The 23,107-nt window shown below is 28.8% G+C and overlaps 2 protein-coding genes and 1 long non-coding RNA gene across 7 annotated transcripts; 2 read left to right on the forward strand and 1 right to left on the reverse strand.

Moving 5' to 3' along the window:
• Positions 1 to 2,627: 2,627 nt before the first annotated feature.
• Positions 2,628 to 6,979, forward strand: LOC100790928 (uncharacterized). Its single transcript, XM_006578109.4, has 9 exons — positions 2,628 to 2,759; positions 2,842 to 3,007; positions 3,478 to 3,558; positions 3,811 to 3,924; positions 4,059 to 4,238; positions 4,554 to 4,633; positions 5,412 to 5,492; positions 6,177 to 6,299; positions 6,654 to 6,979. Exons 4-7 carry the CDS (start codon positions 3,823 to 3,825, stop codon positions 5,446 to 5,448), a joined length of 399 nt encoding a protein of 132 aa, XP_006578172.1. The 5' UTR covers positions 2,628 to 2,759; positions 2,842 to 3,007; positions 3,478 to 3,558; positions 3,811 to 3,822; the 3' UTR covers positions 5,449 to 5,492; positions 6,177 to 6,299; positions 6,654 to 6,979.
• Positions 6,980 to 10,132: 3,153 nt separating this feature from the next.
• Positions 10,133 to 12,033, reverse strand: GA3OX1 (gibberellin 3-beta-dioxygenase 1). The gene is made up of 2 exons (XM_003522590.5): positions 11,509 to 12,033; positions 10,133 to 10,754 (listed from the first exon to the last, which is right to left on the reverse strand). Exons 1-2 carry the CDS (start codon positions 11,985 to 11,987, stop codon positions 10,208 to 10,210), a joined length of 1,026 nt encoding a protein of 341 aa, XP_003522638.1. The 5' UTR covers positions 11,988 to 12,033; the 3' UTR covers positions 10,133 to 10,207.
• An 8,843-nt stretch (positions 12,034 to 20,876) lies between these two features.
• On the forward strand, positions 20,877 to 22,289 carry LOC121174772 (uncharacterized). 5 transcript variants are annotated; one of them, XR_005891118.1, is made up of 4 exons: positions 20,877 to 20,991; positions 21,390 to 21,503; positions 21,596 to 21,653; positions 21,757 to 22,279. It is a non-coding gene; the product is annotated as an uncharacterized lncRNA (long non-coding RNA). The 5 variants fall into 5 exon arrangements; XR_005891116.1 differs by having other exon boundaries at positions 20,887 to 21,010; positions 21,757 to 22,276; XR_005891117.1 differs by lacking the exon at positions 20,877 to 20,991 and having other exon boundaries at positions 21,026 to 21,503; positions 21,757 to 21,821; positions 21,918 to 22,289.
• Positions 22,290 to 23,107: the final 818 nt, after the last annotated feature.

Raw genomic sequence — 23,107 nt, forward strand, 5'->3', positions numbered from 1 at the left:
TTTCTCTTACTCCTAAACAGAATTCCATCCAAATCCAAATTTTGCACAATACAAAGCAACAAATATTTTCATCCAAGCCCAATTGGTAATCATATATCAACATTTTACACAATATGTAAATGTAATTATATAAAGAAGAACGAAGTATATATAAATCCCTTTCCCATTTCTACAATAAGTTTTTCTTTTCTTTTTTATAATATTTTTTTAATAAAAAAAAATAAATGATCATTTTGATCCTAGTTTCACTAACCTTAACGTGAATGTACATATGCCATGTGATGTCCTTCCGTGACACTCCATGTGTGCAAATAAGTTGTCAAGATGATTATGATGTATTAAATTGTCATGTTGAAAGTTTCAATTTTTTACAACACTCTCCTTCCCTCTTGCTTTGGCAACGAAGAAGGAGCATATGGGTAATTCACGCAAACCAAGGATCATCGATGATCTTCATAGGTGACAAGGTCCGATGATCTTATTGTGGTTCAATCAATTTTGGTTTTAAAGTTTAAACCTTTTGGCCATTAATTTCAGAGATAAGCATCTTAGAACACTATCATTCTCATTTTCTCTTTTTTTCCCTCTTCTTTTGTTGCTCCATATGTTAATTAATTTAATTTGTCCATGCACTACTTTTAGCTGGGGCATCTCTCGAAGCCTCTACTTGAAAAGGCATAACTCCATTACACTATGTTATTCTAGGTTTTCATATGGAACTCGCCAAGTAAATGGCCAAGAAAGGGATAAACTTTGGTGCCAAGACAAAGGCATGAAAGATCCCTTTGGATCTTGCTATCAATGAAGAAATTTGTTCATTTATGAAGGAATTTGAGAAGTTGACAAAGAATGGAGATTCGGAAAAAAAGATAAAGATGATACAATTTTAATAAAAGTCTAATTACATATTTTTAGTTAAACAAAAAAAACCTATGAAATAAAAGGATTATATTTTATTATGACCAAATTTAAACATCAAATAGCATGATTCCAATTTCATTCTCTCAAGTCTCCACTAGATTTATAATAATAATTCCATGACTTCACTATACCTAAACATAAAAGTTGAATCAAAATACCAATCCCTCACCCCGACAATTAAAAAAACAACCAAATTTATAAAACTACTAAAACCACCAACAAAAGTTCCTTTTGTTTCATAGTATAAACTCGTGAACCGAACTCAAAACAAAAGCACCAAAACACCTTTCTCCCTCAACAATAAGACTTTTGGAACCTTGCACATGCGCCACGTCCACCAAATTTCTTGGGCTTGCAACGCCTAGAATGTCCTTGATCAACGTACGATTGCCCCTCACGAGAATGTCCATGATCTACTTCTTTTTGTGTTCATCAATGTACTTTTGGTAGAAGGCAACAAGTGCCTTCACAATACTTTGGCAAGTTGTATAAATTTAGGAAGTGTGTCCATCGCCCTTGATGTGATTTCACATATCGATGTCAGCAAACCAAGTATTATTACAATTCACAAAAACCGACAAAATAGTCCATTGACATTTCTATGACAAATTCATCATGTTGAGCCAACATCCCATTTGATAATTTTTTCTCATGACATATAAGTCCTTACTTGTCACATCAGTAGAAAAGTTAAACTAAATGATCCAAAGTAACGACATGACTGATATGTTACCATTTTTATACAATCAGGAATAAAAAAATAATTTTTCATCTTTCAAGGACTCATATGTTAGTAAATTACATTTTCAAGTACAAAATTGGATATTTATCCAAAAAAGAATGCAAATCAAAGAACAAAAAAAATCCATCAAAACCCAAAAAAGCCAACGTGTCATTGTGCCTAAATTTTCCATCGTTGCGATAACGACTGGTTTTTCTTCATGTTATCTATTTCTTCTTATGTGAATGACATTCACTGTTGTATTTTTTGTGGGTTATGCAATTCAAAGATTGTTGCACAGTGGCGTCGTGGTCATCCACAACAATGACATGGTTGGTTGTCTACCAGGATGGTGTGGTTGTCTGCAACAACGTTGTATCGTTTGTATAGAGTCAGTTGTTCATTTTTGTCAACACCCTTAGATACATTGGGGACTCTGTCGTCACAATCCAATTCCGGTTTTGATGCCGAACAACCCACCATGTTTCAATATGTGCACTAGATATACCAAATTACAACCTAAAATAAAATTCAAATGATAAAGAGTGTATTTGATCGATAAGTTATTTTTTACTAAATAAAAAAACTTGTTTGACTTTTTAGTGAACAAATTTTTTATAGTAATTTCTAGGATTTTTTGAAACACTAGTTTTTAAAATTTTGTATTTATTCATTTTTTTAATATTTAATAAATTTTATTTTTAATATTTTCAATTTAAGGTAAAAAATTATTTTTTTAATATAATTTTATATTTTTAACTATTTCAAACACCAAACACTTATTAATAAGATGATATTTCAAACTAATTTTTTAGCTTCTAAATTTTGATCTAATTTTGTGAAATATAGCCAAAGTTAATAATTTAGCCAAATTGTAAAAATCAAGTTCCAAACCATATGTAAACAGTAAACCCAACTGGACTGAGGCAGCGTGCTCTTAGTCTGAACGAAGAAAGAGTAGAGAGCGTAGCATGGAGCACTGAGACTCAAACTCAAGCAGTGTGGAGCAGATTCTGGATCTCCTCTACGCGGCCAGCTACGTCGACGTAACAAATTCTGACGCGCCGCCGTCTCAGAAAATCGCTGCCGGCCTCTCCTGGTGCATCGCCGCCATAACGCAAGTATCTCTTTCTCCCTTCCTTTCAGTCAATTTAGTTAGTGTTTTCTTCTGCGCTCAATCCCCATAATTCACCTCGCAGAGACAAAGACAACGCGCGGAGCATCGAGGAATCGTTAGGATTAATTGGATGCCCGCACTCTCTTCGAACATCTCACGTTCAAGATCTCGATATCGAGGCTCTGTTTCCTGTAATTCGGTGGCTTACGTCACACCTTCCGCAAAATCGAGAACACCGTGTGGACGAGGTATTGGACTGTTGCTAATAATTCTGATAAAATGAAAGGATCGGTGATGTGCCTGTTTGATGAAAATGAAATGGAAGCTTCGAGTATGCTTTCAGCTATTTTGATTATTTAGGGCATGTTTGTTTCTGTTTTTGAAAACTGCTTTTAAAATTACTTAATTTCTAGTAAATGGTATACCGATAGACAAAATTTACAATGTCATCTAATCGCAAACCGCAATGCACACCATGTGTCCTAAGTTTATTGATTTTTACTATAGCTAATTTAAAAGTCATATGAAGGATGATTTCTGATTGGTTGATGGTGCATAGAAATAAATTCTATTTTCTTCTTTACTTGTATTTTCTAAAAATCAGTTTTTAGAAATGTCTTTTTAAAAACTAGAAAACAAAAATGCCTTTAGCAACCTTTCTCCACATTTTCCTTGTGTTACTATTACTTGTTTAATGCAGTGCTGATTTTTTGTATAGGTTTGTCATGCTGAAAATACCATTGAAGTGGATGAGTGTAGAACTTTGATTGACGCATTGAGTGGCAACTTGGATGAACTGGTTGGTGAGATGGATAAGATATTAGATATGAAGCTGGCTCCTTTTTTTATGATAACATGCCTTCATGCCCCATTTTCCCCCTTTGTAATCTTCTTTGATTGTTAGTTTTGTACTTCTCCTGTCTAATCGGTTAATTATTAACACAAGTTGGATAATTGTTTCTAAGTGCTATCTTAGCAACATTTACATCTATGTTATGTGTAGATTTATTTGGCTTTGCTATTGAGTTTTCTTCTTATTTTTTGTCTAAAGAATCAGCAGAAGATGAATGTTGTGAAGCAATTATATATTCTACAAGAGAGAATCAATAAGGAGGGTGCTGATTCTGCAGCACAGAAGTTGGTTTCTTTACTGACGTCTTTGAAGGTGAATTGTTTCTTTAAATACTTAAATTTTCAAACCTGCAGTGTAGTGCAGGGAATTTTACTAATTTTTAATTAACAATTACTCTAAAATACTGTAATATTATATGTTGCTTATGTTATTCACTCTTGGTTCAGGATCTTAAAAAGCAGGAAAATTACTTTCAGTCCAATCGTGATACTAAACACTCAGAACTTCAAGATGATATCAGTGAATTAGAGAGGAAAATAACAAATGACTGTGATACCGAGAACCTTCCTGATGAACTATATCATTCTTTTAGTGAATTAATTGAAAAAGTCAATTTGATGAAAAAGGTAAGCCAGTTTTAATAAGTGGACTTGTTTCATACTCCTTTTATTCTCATTTTGTGGCACTTGATGGTTTTAAATTGTTGTTTGTGGTTGAACTGCAATTACTGAAATTGTGGAACATGTGGGCTAATGTGGTTGCAATTGCAGTTGGGATATAGTTGCAAAACACTCCCAAACTGAAATACTGCTGCTGCAATTGCATTTGGAAACTGCTATTTAAAACCATATACTTCCTTTGACTAGTTCTTGATTGTTTGCTTGTTTCATTGTTTCAACTTTCAATTACCATAAACCTCATGCCTTTTCCCTTTGTGTTAGGAACTTGCTGCTAAACTGAGGGAAATTGTGGTATTAAGACGACAGATTGATGACCTACCGTGCCAATCAGAAGTCATCCAGTATGTTTGTTTCTTTCACTTGTGGTATTAAGACGACAGATTGATGACCTACTGTGCCAATCAGAAGTCATCCAGATTGATGACCTTCTGCATTTTGTATTATTGCAACTTCCTATTTCTTTTAACTGAAACATTTTACGTTGAAACTTGAGTCTAAACATTGTTCTGCCCTTTCATTTTGTTGTAGTAAATGCTCTCTCACAGGTCTTTAATGATTTCATCTCTGTTCTCTATTACCAGCATATGAATGTCTCTAATTTGGAGCATTTTTTTTTTTAGCTTGATATATATAACTTGTATCTAAAATTTAGCCACAGCGGCTATCTGCTATCCCACTATAGCAGTTTTTGGGTCAGCCTCTCCTCACTGTTAACTAACTTTCCTAAATGACTAATAGTTTAAGCTATTGGAAAGGCACAGATGATTTTATCAACTCTTATGGTCAATGAGATTCTACAGAATATTCTGGTCTGAAGTTTTTCTTGACCTCAAAGTTTTAGAGTGGTGACATGGCTAAAAAAATCATGGGTGCCTGCCCTGTCCTTATTTGATGAGAAGAAACCCAATTTAACAGGGTTTGATTGAGGGTAGGTTAAGGTTTTCCTCAATTCATAAATGGTAGGGGCAGGTTTATTGAAGGTAGTGAGGATCTGTTGCCATCCAGTGGAGAAAAAAAACTGTTTGACCTAGCGTTTCATTGTTTATAGGGGAAATCTGTGTTTTCTTTAATGTTATCTAAACAGTTTCAGCTGTTGTGTTTCTTTTCACTTATTTGCAGTTTCAAGAGGCCTTTAGTAGCACTGATGGACGTATAAAACTTGTTCATTCGATGGAAGGAATTGTCAAGGGAAATCAACAGGTAATGCTTTTTTCTAGCTTTGAATAAATGAGAAATTTGGAAGAGCTAACTTCAGCTCTTCCATGTGTTGTGTTGATTTTAACTGAAGAATTCTAAGAACATTAAACATCTGATTGGGGATTAATTGTTTGTTTGAACCATCACACATGTTTTTTTTGTCCTATTTGAATTTTTTTATCATTGCATTGTATTTAAAGAACACAAGGCACAAGTAGCTTTTAAAAACTGTCAGCAGAAACTTTTACAAACAACTTGGGGGCCTATATTTTCCTAACAAAAAAGGCAATAAATACTTTTACCAAAATTACAATAAAACACTATTGATGTATTTAATTATAACTTCCATAAGCAACTTTTTAAAAGTGCATACAGTGCAGAATTAAGCCACATACATTCCTTTCTGCATTGACTAATCGCCATTGGTTATAGTGACTTCCTTACTATAACTATGATTTAGATAATAAATCTGTTGAATCAATGTTCAGTTTCATGATAGTTTTGTGGAGAAAAATCCTTGTACATTTTATTAAAAAATAAAATACTTATATAAGTTCTGTTTGGTGTGGACTTTAGCATTTTAGTAGATATAAATGTGAGTTTTCTTTTAATCTTGTTTTTGTTTATCTTTGTTCGTTGAATGTGATTTCTATAAGAAAGAGTTTTAACTGCTTCACTAACGTGCAGAAGCTAGAAAGGGTTCATGTAGGACTTCAAGATGAAGAGAAAATTTGTAATGATCTAAAGTATAGGTATGCTGCAGCAACCGGTGAGCAGAAGCGCTGCTATTCTCTGTTGAAAGCTTTTCAGGTAAGTTTTTCTGTTCATCAGATGGCACGTAGGTGGTGCCATGGTGCAGAATTAAGCATTTTGATGATCTGTTTTGGGTGCTAATTATGTGTCTATCTGATAAAGCATCAGTTAATTTAATAATGGTATTGTTGAATTGGTAGTTTTGCATAGCATCTAGTTTGTTTAAAAAATCATATGGACAAATGACTTTGGTAAATAAACGTAACTATCATGCAATGTTTTTTCTATAATGTTTAAAATAAACTTAACTATCCTTTCATTGTACATATAAATAGGTTGCTAATTTGCTATCATATCATTCTTTTGGTCGTTTCTTTTGGGAACTCATTAAGTAGGTTTTTTAATGGTCAGGCCCAATGTGCGAAGAATTAGAAGTTTCGGTGTCGAAGTTCCTAGTCAAAAATTGAAAATTCCCGACAACATTACACAACTGAGGTTGAGTGACACAAATTTTTGTATCGCGTCGAAGCAGAGAGCTTGCCTTCATGCTCAAAAAAGCTGCATTTTAAAAGCTGATGCCATGAGTTGTAGTTATGATGATTCACATTCATCCATTGCTATTTACAGTAATATAAAACATTCTTCATGGTTCGAATTTTTGTATAGGTTTCTCTGTAACTGTAGACGATCCCAGTAAGGGTAGAGAATTCTCCAATCGATATTCAACTCTTTTCTAATGATTGAATTTTTTTATTGCTGTAATTTTGAAAATTGATAAATAATAATTTTAAATTAATAAAAAAAATTACTTTAACATGAATGTCGTATTTTTATATAATGTGTTATTAAATCTTTAGTTGAATATTTGCTCTAGTTGAACTTTTAAGAGCTTTTATAAATTTATTTGAAAGTTATAATCTTATCAACGAATGCTGGCCTAGATGTGTAGAGCAAAAATAATTAATTTCTCATAATCTAGATTCTAGGGTTATTAATAATTAGATTTATTATTTGCATAAAAAAATATGTAATGCATAAACGACCAGCCTATTCATTAATCACTGACAATGTCTTACAATTAAAATTGAATTCCTGTAAACTCCTCCATTTTTCCTTAAAATTGAAGTCAGTACTATACTGATTGGAAATACCACTGTCTTGTTACTTGACGCAGTCCGCGTTGTTTGATCAATACATTATTCTTCCAACTTCATTTTTCTTTGATTTGTAATGTCATCAGATCTATTTCATGATTACTGCAAATTCCTATGTTATCATCAGTTAAAAGATTATATTTTGCTAGGTCAAAGATGAACCATTATTAATTAAAGGCAAAAATTTTGGGAGCTTGCAGAGAATTTCTATGTAACTTATTTACGCTCACGAAAGTGCTTGTAATTTTTAGTTTATTAAATAAATCCAAATAAATACTTACAATTTGATGAGTTTATTAAATAAATACTTTTAGTTGTGAATTTTAAACCATCCTTACAATGACACAGGAAATATACGAATAATGAAGAGGTTTGAAATTTGGAGTGTGTGTTGATTTATCTTATGATTCTTATTGTATGTTTCTCGTCTGCCGTATCTTCTTTCTGTTTACATTTTCTCCTTTGTTTTAGCAGTCAAAGTCTCATTAAGAAATGGCTGTTGAACTAACTGTTTTGACACACATTTTCTTCTTCTTCAATTCTTTATACGGAATACGGTAAACGTCTTTGTGGAACTATATAAGTATACTTTATAAAGGTAATGACCGAGTCTTGTGTTACAATATGCATGAACCTTCCTAGTTATTATCATAGATACGAATAACACAAGTGTTTTACATGCTCTCCGTAAGTCCAAAATACATGCATGAAGGCTGACTGAATGCCCAAAGTTGTACATATATAGAGTTTATACAATGCTCAGACCATTTTGTTTCAAGTTCTCGATATTATAATCAAATAAATATAATTAAATTTACCTTTATATTATATAATCTTTTATACCTTTTTTTCTTCTAGTGCAATCATGGGAGAGTATTTAGGGGTTAAGAACAAATGACACTCTATTATTGATTATACTATATTATGACACAGCCAAAGACGTAAAAATAAAATAACATGATAAATTTAATTAACAGCAACAATAATAATAAATCCAAATTTGGTAATAAATGAACTAATAACAGACAAATTAATACATAACTCTAAACATCTCTACGTAAAATTTAAAATAACACAAGTAATGTTCGAATATTTGACATGTATTAATCGGTCAGTTTTCAATTGAAATTTTAGACTTGTTTCTAGAGTGTTATGAATCCTTGACATTTCGTGGCGTACGTTTGTGTTATATAATTTGGAAGATTTTGAGGAAGTTATGTCATCGTGTCCAGTGAGGGATCTATATGTGAGTGAGAGTGTGCATTTGCATCTCTTCATTTTTTAAAATTCATTAAATTTGTAAATAAAATTTTATATTTTTATATTTTATTTTATCTATATTTGTATAAGTGAATCCATTAATTTAATTTTTTAAATAAATTAATACTTGATATACATAGCAAGTTAGATGGCTTGAAATGGGTCAAGTCATCGCACACCATATGACAATAGATAACTTTGAAAAACCTACTTTAATAAATTGTATATAAATATAGAATATAGATACCGGGCAGTGGTTTATTAGATCCCTTGAGTAACACGTTGGTGGAAACAAAAAGTTAATTTTGTATTACCGACCAGTGTTTTATTAGATAGCTTTCACATAAAATTCATATTTTATTTAAAAGTTGTCATTTAAATCGACAATAAACTTTCACAGTAATTTTTTTCCCTTAATCTCGAAGATTCGAAGTAAAGAATATGAAAATACTACGTACAACAACAGTTAGTTACCATGAATATTAGATTAGATCTTAAAAATATTATATCTTATAATTAAGTTAGACTCAAATCTTATAAAGTCTAGCATAACTTTTATTTTAGTGTAAAATTATCATAAAATAAACTTTCATTAGACTTGTAGGTTAGTTCATGTCTTTAATTTAAAAGAAGTCTATGAAAAGTAAATAAATTAGATACAAAACATGTAATTTTAACCAAAGTTAAGCTCAAACCTAACATAACTTATGGCCTAACCTATTTTCACTCTTAGTGAAAAGAAATCAGGTCACTCAACAATGATGTAAAATAAATTCGGATAAAACTTTAACAAAAGTCTATTTGATTTAAAAGATCTAACTTGATGTTATTTAAAAGGACATTTGAGTCTAACAAGATGACTTATTTTAAAAAATATATAATTACTTTTATTTTTATAGTGTTTATATATATTTTTTCTTTTAAAATATTAAGCATGTTAGCCTACGTAAAAAAGTTAAGCCTGTATGTTATTTAGAGGAAGAATTTATGTTCTATTTAGAAACCTTATTACTAAGTTTTTAAGTAACTTATCATGAAAGCCATCTTAAAATAGATTCATATCATATAAACAAGCTAGTCAAACTAAATTAGTACTATAATACATAGTTTTAATTATCGTAATCAGTTAGACATAACTAAAATCTTTTTCCTTAAAAAAAACTAAAATCTTTAATGAAATAAATATTTTTAATTATAATAAAAATAAAACTCAGAATAAATAACATGCAATACTTAACCTTAAATTCATTTTAAAGAAGACACCTATTTAACAAAGGTTTCCACTACGGCCAAGAAGGTCAGAAAATTTTGAATGTGCTAGAACTGAAACTTGGTCTAAAGTTAACGAGACATCAACTTTGCACTTAAAATGTGAAACTGTTCCCAATCCTTCTTACCACGTCATTTTCCTAAGTCTGATATATATCTAGCACTTCCTAACAACTAACAGAAATGGGAAATTTACAAAGAAGCAAATTAATAAAGTATCTAGCTAGATAAATATTTAAGGAATTAATACATATAACAAAATCATAAGATACATACATAGTTTCAAGTACTAATAAAGGACAATGCTTCTCCAAAATTCTTAGCCTTAATCCCAATATACTCCTTCACAGTCACATCACGAAAACGAGCAACAGAGTGAACCAAAGGAGAAACTACATAATCCATCGGTGGAGAATAGAAATAAGCCACAGAGTAACGTTCCCATGTCCTATTCACCGTTACGCGGTGAAGTGCACAGCGAAACCTTGCGTTGGAAATGATGTGCAAGAGATCGCCTGTGTGCACGACCAGGGTATTAGGGTGAGGGTGCACAGGAACCCACCCTTTTCCTTCCTTGAAGATTTGAAGACCAGTGATTTGACTTTGGTGAAGAATTGTGAAGAGAGAAGTGTCGGTGTGAGGGGCTAAGCCCATGGCTCGGTTTGGCTCGGGACAACTTGGGTAGAAATTTAACTGAACAGCTTCACTTATGTTGCTTGCACCAACCCACTTTCTTTTTTCCTCACTTATGTCCATTAAGTTGAATATCATCTCTGTTAGTCTATCCGCTAGAACCTTCATTTGCTTCTCATAATTCTCCATCAAATCACTGCACAATTAATTAATTAGTTCGTACACTAATATTATATAATTGTTTGTGCCATGCATTACATGGAATTTAAATAGGACACAACTTAATAAAATATTATCTCGATTCTTTTAATGACTTTGTTTCAATTCTTATAAAAAGACCAGAAATAGTATGTTATTATAATTCAAATCCACAATTTTTCTTTCTAAATGGTATTTTCATCTTGATAGTTTAAATTGATACTAATTTTGTTAGGAGAATAGCAACAAAAATAGTAATGTTGCTAGACACAGGTTCTGTATATTCTCTGCCAGGCTAAATTTAATTTATTTGAGAGTTTGTCTTTATTAGCTTATGCAATATTCTAACGATAAGTTTATTACTTCTAGAGTTGAAGTTTTCAAAACTTTTGCTAACTACTTGATTTTACCGGAAAACGACCTCTAAACCTTAGTTTTCACAAGAAAGTTTATTGTATACCATGTGGTATAGTTAGATTAGTTTAATTTAATCATGTACAGTTTATAGAATTAAGGACAACATGACGAGTCTATATTTGTTTAATTTCCTTTCATGAATTCTTTTAGCTAGGCACTTAATAACATATACTTTAGTTTAAAATTCAAATTTCTCTTCCAAAACTAGCTCGAATATATTTAAGCGATGGCTTCATCAATTTCTAGCAAAAGAAGTGTTTGTTAACATATAGTATTAGTGTGCACGTTGCATGGAATGAAGTGCGCGAAGCATGAGATTGTAAAATTGTACTTACCAAAAGCGTGCATAATCATTAGGCCATATCTTTTTGGCATCGTGAGAGGGAGAGCCAATGATGGTGAATCCTTCGTGCCACATAAACTTTGGGAAGAACGGTGAAATCCTTGCTCTGCCATACCCAGTGGCACCACCGGGAGATCGAAGAGCCTTCAACTTCTGTTCAGTGGGAAGAGCAAAAAGTCTTTTAGCCTCTTCTTCAACATCTTCAATGACACCAAAAGGTATGCCATGGTTCTTCAATTGGAAAGCACCCCACTTCTCACATGCATGGCCTATGAGGTCCATAGCATTGGGATCCATGAGGTCTATGATGGGTATGGATGATGATGATGATGATGATGATGCATCATCATTGGGTTGACAGTGAGGCCATGCGTGAGAATCAGGTAAGCTAAGGGCTGAAGAAAAGTCTAAGGGAATAATGTGACTGAGGTGGAGAGGGTGTGCTTTGTAGGCTTCAGAGAGAGTGTTCATTATTAAGATGAAATTGCAAGAATAAGGGATTAGGGGGGGGATATATACACGTATATATAGCTAGGTTGGTTGATTAGAATTTAGAACTTATATAAGGGAATGCGTAAATATTAGAATATTTAGGGGATATGTATGAATATTATATAATTTAGGGGGAGATTAGGTTAAAATGATACAGGTGGAAGAGGGGTGGCTAATGGACTGAGTTGTGTCGAGTTTTGGAATATATGGTTGAAAAAGACAAAGGAAGGAACAAAGTATTCTGAAGAGGTTGTAGAATCTCAAAGTCTTAAACATTATTATAAAAAGGAACAAGCCAAGATCCAGGTTGAATATTTGGCAGGAGGGGTTGCTTTCCTGTGCAACGGAGCTGAGTGCTGACTACTACAGAATGAGAAGCTAGTGCATGTAACTGAATGCAATTAAGCTCTGTTTGAATAAACTTACCAACAAATACTTATGAAAAAATTAAGAAAATAAAAATAAAAAACAAAATAAACTTTTTTATAAACTCAAATTAACATATATATATATATATATATATATATATATATATATATATATATATATATATATATATATATATATATATATATATATATATATATATATATATAAGTGCTCATTGAGAAGTTTGTTCATGACCTTATTATACTCTTGCTAATTACTTGAGAATGGAGCACGCATAAAAAAGAAAGTATGTGGAAATAAGAGAGATAAAATAAAATAAAAAATGTATTGTTTAAATAAATAAAATAAATAAATAATTAGAGAATTTTGTCCCCTTTTATATGAACAGAAGACAGTGAATAAATAAATAAATCATATTAAAAAAATTACAAACAAATAATTTCATTTAAAATATCTAGACTTTTACTTTATTTTTTTTTTGCATAAATTGGTTTTTTTGTTATATTTTAAAAAAAAGAACTTAAAACAAAAAAAATACCCATATGTCCCTCCCTCCAGCTTCATGCCTCTTAAAAAAAACTAAATGGGACCCACAAATCCTTTTTTTTCTCCTAATTTTTCAACACACACAAAGGAAAGGATAAGTATGTAGTTTCTTATCCTCCCTTCCCAATTTTTTATTTATTTTTTGTGTGTAAACTCTATCCATTTTATAAAAAAATTATAATCTAATTTAATATTAATTTTATTTCTTTTTAGAAAAAATGTTCAATGAAAGAGTCGTATGCAAAGGAGAGAGAAGAGAAGATGCAGGAATAAAAAAAGAATGAAAGGTATTACAAGAATTAAATTTTTACACTTAAAATTTATATCCCGTAACTAAATTATTTTAAGTTACTTGAAGATTTTTTATTTATTTTTGGATTTAGCCTAATTATATCTACAAATAAGTAAATTTTTTTTACCAACAAACTGTTGATCATCTTGTGTTAGATTCTTGTAAATAGAAAAAATATAATTAAAAAAAAAGATCTCACTAAAGATAATCAAATTATTTAATGAAAATTAATCATCAGTAAAATTAGTGGATGCTTTATATCAATGTCATGCTAATAAAAAAAATAAATTAAGATACAATAAATTAAAGATTAAAAATGAAATATAAAATATACCAAAAAGTCATCTCTATAAAATATATATATATAATGGGTCATATATATCCAATTATAAAAGTATATAGTCCTATTCAATATTTGAAATTAATAGACTTATTTAAATACTAAGTCTTTGATTTACATTTTTAGAACATATATAAAAGAAAATACTAGAACCAATGGTCACTCCGGCATGAGAATGATCCTCTTTATAGTGTTGCAATTGCCTGCATACGAGATTTGGCATATTAGGTTTTTCAAATTGTGTGTTGCGAATCATGTTTTGTGAACATAACTTTGAGACAATAAAAATTATTTTTAAAATCTTAAGGCTTGTTTTTGAGACGTATGCATGAAAAGGAGAAAACTAATGTGAAATCTATAATTATATTCTGTTGAAATAATAGAACTAATGTGAAATCAAGGATTCATGGTATTTTTGTTTCTGACACCTATTCCTAGATTTCCGGAACTGGTCAACATTTTCGCGTGTTTCACTGTGGATTTTTGCGGGCTGAGTTTCAGCCTTTGGGCTTAATTCGGGTCCAGATCAGAAGTCATAATAAGCTTTCACTTTTTCAGCAATGCACAAGTTGACCAACACCCCAAAAAACAAAATCAACGCATTAAAAAATTTAAAATCTAGAAATAACCATTCGTGAACTAAAAGGGGCACGCATTTATCACGTAGAGGAAGAAAAAAAATTACTAATGAACACGGGAATTGGCTGTAGCTACCAGGTTCAACACAACATTTTTTACGTTTTTTTGGGGTGAAATTTAGAGACTATCATTTTTATGATAAAAAGTTGAGAAATGATCGACTACTTCATGTGCATAATTATGTAAGAAAATCAAGTGATTAAAAATTTAAGTACATGCCAAAAATACCATTTAGCCTAAATTTTAATTATCAATTAATTTATCCACAGAATCAGTCAAAAGACAAATACGTACTAATAGCATGCCAAGACTTGGTGGCAGAGCAACGTGTAAATGATGAGAGGGCACAGAATCTCCTGAATGAAAAGGAAAATGTTTTGTAAACACTCCATATCTCATCTAAACCTAGAGAGATAGAAATAAAAGAGAGAATAGTCATAAATATAGATAGATAAATAATTGAAAGTGTCAAATACGCATTTACAATATTAAGGTGTTCTTTCGAATTCATGTATTTAATGTAGAATAAAAAAAAAGGCAATAGCATAGAAAAAACCAAAAGATTTTGGCAACATCTAGCTAGTTGTAAATTCTTTTGAAAACTTCAAGTGTTAGAATCTTCTAATAAATTGCAATTTAATTTATAAAATTTTGTCTCATTGCTGTCATATGTGTGTCATGATATTCTTAATATATTATAATGTTTTCTCAGTGCTCTCGTAACATGCAAGACCTGACTCTGCCAAGTGCCAATGTATATGTAACATATAATAATTAACTTTGGGGTATGCAAGAGTGTCTTAATATTGATAACAAAAGTTTTATATGGATTTGTCTCAATAAGTTTATAAGTGGCAGGACATGGCAGAGATCTTATTGATGGGGACAAATCTTACATATTATGTAAGTGGCCTATCATGTTATTTACATATATATTATTGAAGGCTGCCAGCATAGCATATTGAGAAGTGTGTGATATGCGATTGATGCCTTTGCCTTAAATAATTTTTTTTTTTTAAAAAAAAAAGGATGATTCAATTCACATAAGGTTAAAGTTCAAAAGTTGAGATGGGAATGCTTATATCATATCACACTATCATTTTATGTGTTGTTGTTTTATGCGGAGCAGGAGTTCCAGCTTGACAAGATTACTTGAGCTAGCTTCTTTCTCAGGTCTCAAAGAAGGAAAGCTAAATTGCTTGAATGATGGGTGATATGATCTGATGGAAAGTGGAGTCATGTGTTTCACGATGAAGAGAAAGAAATAATTCATGTTGAGGTTCAAATAACTGAACTGTTTATTATCATGACACTATATATGTATATATATCCGTGAGCCAGCAATAAAAGTTGACCTTTCAATTATGTGTCGATCGATATAAAGAGTGAGAATGGGATTTCTTTTCTTCAATTTTAGTATATTAGGGCGATAAATCCCATTTTCTTACAAAGTACAAGTATAGAATTAATAAACGTGTAGATTATGAGATTGTTTTCTTTTTTCCTGGATCATATACTAGGGATGTTCACGTACTCATTGTCTCACTGGATGAGAAATTAATTTCATTTGTATTATATAATTAATTTTAGTCCAAATTTTTTTTATATACAAATAAAATTAAACACAAATTTTTACATTAAATATATCATTCTTTTACAAGCCAACACAACAGTGTCTTTTGAATTTGTAAAGGTCAGATGGTGGACTTCGTCTTGGTTTTAAGTTCAAGACAAATAATGTTCATTGTTCTTTCTCTTATTGTGTATTGACCCTATAACTTGCCTTTATTTATTCTTTTGATATGTTCTTCTAAGATTTTTGTATTTGAATTAGAGTATCCTTTGTACTCTGTTAATTATTACTAATAAATTTTTCTAATAAAAAATGAAAAATATAATACATCCTTTTGAATTTTTTTAAACTTATATCAAATATCAAATATTTTATTTATAAGTCATTTTATATAATTAATAGTAGTATAGTTCTTCAAATATTAACTATTAAAAATAAATTTACACTTGATAATTATATTTATGTATTCAAATATTTACCAATAAATTATCATATATATATATATATATATATATATATATATATATATATATATATATATAAGTTGTGATAATTTTACAAACATATAAAAAAATGAATAATATCAAAAATATATACTTATGTTATGTATAAAGTCATACTGAGTTGGATTATATCAGTTTTCAAAATTAATAAAAAAAAATCGATCTTTAATTTTTTGAATAATTTTTTTTTCAATTTTTATTAAATGGGGTGGATTTGTGAGCATCTCTAAATATATATTTAGATTTTAAAATAAGACACATTAATGAATTAATTTTTAATGAAATTCATTAACTGTTATAAGATGACTTTAATTATTATTACACTCTCTACCATGAAATATCAAGACCCATCGATCTTATATATACTGATGAATAAGTTTAATTTGTTAGTTCAGTAGCAAGGAAAGAAATAAAAATAAAGTAAATTAAGATGAAATTTTTTAATTAAAATAAATTTTATTATTTCTTTTTCACTGTTATGCATATACGGAATATTTGGGAGACAAGACAAGTATAACGTATTTAAAACTTAAAACTGAGAAAAGTACAAGTTAAATTAGTCTGTGATGTGAAGACAAAATTTCAATTTCATTCCGACTGACCCAAAAAAAATCCAAGAACGAGGAGCAAGGAAGTTGGCACCTCACATGCCACCAATGCCTTTTTTTTTTCTCTCCCTGCATGCACACACATTCAGTACATGATGCCAGGAGAGATAATTAAGCAATTCCTAATTAAGATTAATTTTGTAACTTATATTATTTGGAGAGATAATTAAGCAATTCCTAATTAATTGTTAATTTATAAAGTTTAGATTGTGAGTTTAGTCAGATTAATAACTAGACTAGACATGCTATCTATTTGTTAATCCAACCTAACCTAGTAACCTTATTTAAGGTGTGTACCGGTTCTGCCAAACTGATATAGCCCAATGACATAAAATTTATTGCGACTTAATCTTGGGATAAAAATTGCTCGGTTAATCCGTCGCATATTTATAAGTTAATTTATGTCAAGTTTACGTCAAGTCAAATAACTCAGCTCAAGATTATTAAGAAAATTAATTAATCAAAAATGACACATTTAAAGCCGCGAAACGATTTACTTAAAAAATTAATATAATAATAATAATAACGTAGACGTATAATAATAATATTATTATCATATTAAACTAATGTTTTAAGTTTTATATATATATATATATATATATATATATATATATATATATATATATATATATATATAAAAGAAAGTTTTATATAACTAGAAGTTGTCACGTAACACACTCTGTCTTATTCTTGAATTAAATACAATTAAATTAATTATAATTAATTAATTAGACTGATTGTGTTTGTCACGCGTGACAAGCACGGTGTAATTACGTCCCGCATAATTAGATTTGCGTTCCTGATTAATTTTAAATAAACAAAATAAAATCAATTAAAATGAACAAAAAAATCATCAAGAATCAAAATTACAATCACATTTAATTTTTTTTATCAAAATCAATCAAACCTAAATTAAGCTACAATTCGTGAAAAGCATGATACAGGGAAACAATAATTATCAATCAAAATTATTATTGGATGGATATCTATCCGTTGTTAAAATATTAAATATAAAAAAATTAATTTTACCAAGCTAAAAACTTTAATAAAATAGAAAAAAATCTTAGATAAATTTTTTTCTGCAAATTTTTTAATGGAAAATTTGCTTAAATAAATTGTTATCAAGCAAATAAATTATACAAACCTAAAATTAAATTTTTCTTTTATAATTAAAACCCATTAGCTTAGATTGTATCAAACAATCACCGTTTGTATTAAATTTGAATGAAAATTTATGTTAGTAGCATCAAAATTAATATATATATATATATATATATATATATATATAGTTATTTCAATCACTAACATAATTAACGGAAATGTTTTACAAAATAAATTTTATCTCAAAAAATATTTTTATTTTTTGTGTAGATTTTTTTTGGGGTTTTAATCTCAGATTATTTTTAAATTTCAAATGTGGATATTCATAATTCTGAATATAATTAATAGTTTTAGGATTTCTGAAGGTGAATTATCATAAATGGCATTGGTGATTTTTTTTGGATAATATTATGTGACTTTTAATTTTTATATATTTTCAAATTTTTAATGTGTATCTGAAATAATTTAAAAACCGAATTAGGCACAATATTTCAAATCACCATTTGCTTCTATATTCTTCAAAAATCTGAACTTCCATTCTTTTCCATAACAAAAAACGCTACCAAATATTCTTATTTTTCCACATCAGTTTGTGCGATCCTTCTTCATATATGTCCTGTTCGATCTCATTATTTACAAGTTTATGCTATTTTGACTTAATAAAGTATGTTTGAATTACTGAATATGTGAAGAAGAAAAAATGTGAGCAACCAATCTTTTTCATCTCTCTATTGTCATTTATTTTATCTTATTAAAGTTTCTGCTCTCATTTGTATCAATGTTGTCATTTCCTCCTCCAAAGATGTGGTTTTGATATTATATTTGTGAAATAAAATCCATGTAACCCATTAGGGAAACAATAATCTTTACATTTTTATGTCTTACGGTAAAGGTATGTTTTTACTTTTATGCCTTTTTTTGTTTGTTTGTATAAAAAAAAAATCTTTACTTTTACTATTTAGACTTCTTCTTTTTCATTTTTGTTAGTGTATAAAAAAAATCGGATGCAATGTGCTTGATTCACTAAATAAAGGTATCTTCTCTACTTTTAAGTCTTTTTATTTTTTTATTTTGTGTATACAAAAATTTCACTTTTACTGTTCTGACTGTTTTCTTTTTTTCATTTTTGTAATTGCATAGACAACAAAATCTGATGTAACATATATGATTAACCAAATAAAGGTATTTTTTTTTACTTTTTATTCCTTTAATTTTGTTTTTGTGTATATACAATATATCTACCATTATAAGAATCTTATATCTTTAGTCCAAGGCAAAATAATTTTTAATATGAAAAAGTTGCTCCTATTTTTTATTGCAACTTGGTTCAGTTTGGAACTTTTGAATTCGGTGAATTTGTACATGCCTCTTAGTTGACTTAGTTTCCTCAAGGGTTTCATGTTCTTTATTTTTCCAAAAGTTATTATGACAAAGTTGTACCATTATTTGAAACTAATGTGCTGACTCCAAAAGAAGTTTTTGTGCAGTATGATGACTGTTACACAACTCAGGCTACCACTTTGATTCAAATTATAAATGTTCCTACCATTTATTTTATAATTTTTCCATTGATATATAAACTAAGAATATAAAAAACTATGTACAAATGAGGAGCAAGGAAAATAAACTCAAGAACGTTAAGGCTGCATAATCTTTGATATATATCAAATGGCGACTAAACTGAAGCAGTTATGTGTTTTACACCAAATAAATTAAAGTCAAAAGAAAAAATGTTATCCCCTAAGTTTCAAAGGGAACATTTAAAGATGCAACCATTTGAGTCCAGTTAGCTAGCTAGATGCATCAAAGGGTAACATATATTGCCACAAAATTTTATTAAAGTTCATAATTAGTTTTAATGTTGTATATTATGTCATGTACGTTAATAGTTGCCTTTGGGATCGAATAGTGTATCCTTTGAAAAAGGTATATAAAGGTATATACATGTGTCTATAATCTGTCAGACACTTCTCATTAGATTTTATTGATAACAAAAGATGTTTATCAATCGGTATAATGTCATTTATTTCAACTCCAACAATAGAGACATTCTTCCATAATATAAACCGGTGCAAGAGTTGTTTAGTTACTCATTATACTAAATATTAATCCAAATTTATGATGCATTTTATCTCTTTGTTTCAATTGATCCGTGGGATATATTTTTAATTTTAAAATTTAAATTATTTAAAAACATTACAAACATATATTTAATCAATTATACTTTTCTACTAAATTCATGTACTTTTTAATCTTCCTTTTTAGTTTATTTTTTTAGTCTTATAATATAATGTATAAGAAGTGTTTATAAGATAATAAAAAATCTTTATAAAAGTAATTAATATTATAGTCTTTAAGTATAATATAAAAGTACTATTTCGTAAGTATAATTGATTTTAATAATTAATTAAAAAAGAAATTAATTATTGTATAAGTCTTTTTGTATTAATGAATAAATGATTTAAAAGGAAAATTTATTTTCCTGAGGAGATAAATCAACTAATTTTTTATTTTTAATTAATTTTATATTATTTTTAACAATAAAAATTACAAAAATTGTCAACATATTTCCGTATATATATAATAAATTTACTGACTAATTGTGTCCGTTAGCACACATGATAAGCTCTAGCATAATTAGATCCTGCGTCATTTAATATTATTTCCCATTACAACTAATCAAATCAAACTATAAAAAAAATCAAAATAAAGTTTAACAATTATTGTACACCAATCATGAAATCAAAAGACAATAGGAAAACCAAATTAATGTAAAAATCGTGAACCACAGAAATAAAAATGTATCAGCCTACAATAAAATTAAGGTACAATCGCTCATCCGGAGGAAAAGTTAACTTTTATTCATTTAAATAAAACTTATTTTAGGTAAATATTAAATATTTGCTTCATAAAACAGAAACTAAAACCGTGAATCATGTGAATAAAAAGTAGCATACTACGATAAACGGCCATATTAATCATTTTGTTTAGGTAAATGTTAAATATTAAGGTAGGATCGGTGATCTTGAGGAAAAGTTTTCTTTTAAATTAAGTTTATTTATTTTTCTATATAATAATTACAGAGAACCAGTGTTTTTAACATTCATGTCAAAGGTGTTCCTGGAAATCAACCTATATTCTTTATTTTTTTTTCCCCGTTATATTCTTTACTTTTTTTTTTCCGTTGCAATGACTTTTTTCTTTCAGTTATTGTAAAAAAATTCTTTTGTTCTCTGGGAACGTCATTTTTAAAATGTTATGGAATGATTGAAAGGACGACTATTCACTTGTTACAATTGCTCCAAATTATAACAAGGTTACATTTCATAACTTTTTAACAACTTGATATTGTCTCATCTTTCACTTTGGTCAAATTTTTATTGTTGCAGGTTTATCGTTTAAGAATATATTACATTGGTTAGGGTTCATCAGTAATCACGGACAAATAAAACGCAACTTTGGAAGATGGTCAAAAAAGAATTGTTACCTCAAAGAATGCATAGGTAAATTAGCAACGTTCATTATCAATATTAGTGGTAATATGTTAGTTTACCATGTAATTAAGGGCTAACAATTTGTTCTTTCTCAATGTTAGCAAAATACAAGATGCAAGATCAAACTGCAACCATAGTAGTAGAAGATGCATTGTTGAGGTAGTTCATGTAATTAATACAATTTCATATTATATTTTTTAGGACATTTTATGAGATGTTCAATTAGTTATATTTACACATGACATTTTTAATTATTTTGTAGTTTTTCAAGCGCGAACAACATATAGATGATGAGTTTTATAAAGAATTAAGAAAAATTCTAAAAAGGTAAACAACTATTTATATTTAATAGCATTTTTCTTTATAAGATATGCTTTTATTTTTTGTAAGGAAACTGAAAATTAACCTGACCCTGAAATGCAGTCGTTGTTTGGTCTTCCCAATCAAGCAAGATTTGGATATTCAAAATAATTATGATTTTTTTCTTGATTTGTATTTTAGCAAGTATTAAGATATTTTTTTATCATTTAGAAATAATTCTTTGTTTATTACAGGTATTATGGTGGATTAGATTTTATATTTATGAATTTTTTTACATTTTTAAAATTTTCTAATTTTTTGGCATCTTATAATAATTCTTTTGATTTTTAGTGTAACTAAATTTTGTAATAATTTTTTAAAAAAAAATCTTCATATTTTTAAAAAAATTATTAAATTTTTTAATTACTTAATTCTTTAATTTATTTATTTTCTTAATAATTATGTGCCTCAATGGGTAATATTTATTGCGCAATTAATATTTTTTGGTAGAGTAATCAATCCAAATAAAAATAAAAAATTTTAGTCGATGAAAATCACAACCGTAATTCATTTTTTATCTTTAATTAAAAAAGTAATATCATATAGTCAATTTTAAAGTAATTAATTTATAGGTTATAATTATTATAAAATACTCAGTTTGTAAAAGAAACACACAATAATTGTTATAAATAGTAGAATAATGATTAATGTTATTATATGTGGCGCTCTTCCGATAGAATATCAAATTTAACTTAATTAAATCAACAATTATATTTTAACATATATTCATTAACTTAAAATATATTCCCAAAAAAATCCAGTAATTATATTTTATGCTGAATTAATTCAAAAATGATAAAATATAAAAAAAATAACTTAGTTAACTAAAATCCAATTAATTCCATAAAATTAATTATAAAAAAATTGTACCTTAAAATCATTCCGATAAAATATAAATTATATTTTTAATTTCATCGTTATTATTCTTTTTTTTTTACATGAATTAGAAATATACGTTAAATGAAATTTCCACCACTTAAGGGCGGGTTCTTCTTTTTCTTCTTCTTCATATTTTTCTTTTTTCGTTAAAACCCTCTTCTCTGCTTGCCGATGCTGGTGCCACTTTTCGTTGATCAGTTGTGTCGTCACTCTAACGAAAAAAACAAATGATTTATGAGATTTCGTGGATGCCCAAGCATTAAGTAGTAGATGCACTTGCCAAAGCCTCCACCAGAACCTGTGACGATACCTTCTGCGTTGAAGCTACGTAAAATATCTTTTATATATAATCATGAGAACATGTCAAAAAATTG

Source organism: Glycine max, chromosome 4 (genome assembly GCF_000004515.6).
Source record: "Glycine max cultivar Williams 82 chromosome 4, Glycine_max_v4.0, whole genome shotgun sequence".
NCBI classification, from domain to species: Eukaryota; Viridiplantae; Streptophyta; class Magnoliopsida; order Fabales; family Fabaceae; genus Glycine; species Glycine max.

Excerpts from the sequence above, each read along its gene's own strand:
- GA3OX1 (XM_003522590.5), bottom strand. The coding sequence starts at position 11,987 with ATGAACACTCTCTCTGAAGCCTACAAAGCACACCCTCTCCACCTCAGT. Across the intron at positions 10,755-11,508 it reads AATGATTATGCACGCTTTTG|TGATTTGATGGAGAATTATG; the intron begins GTAAGTACAATT and ends TTAATTGTGCAG.
- LOC100790928 (XM_006578109.4), top strand. The coding sequence starts at position 3,823 with ATGAATGTTGTGAAGCAATTATATATTCTACAAGAGAGAATCAATAAG. Across the intron at positions 4,239-4,553 it reads AAGTCAATTTGATGAAAAAG|GAACTTGCTGCTAAACTGAG; the intron begins GTAAGCCAGTTT and ends CCTTTGTGTTAG. Across the intron at positions 4,634-5,411 it reads TGCCAATCAGAAGTCATCCA|TTTCAAGAGGCCTTTAGTAG; the intron begins GTATGTTTGTTT and ends ACTTATTTGCAG.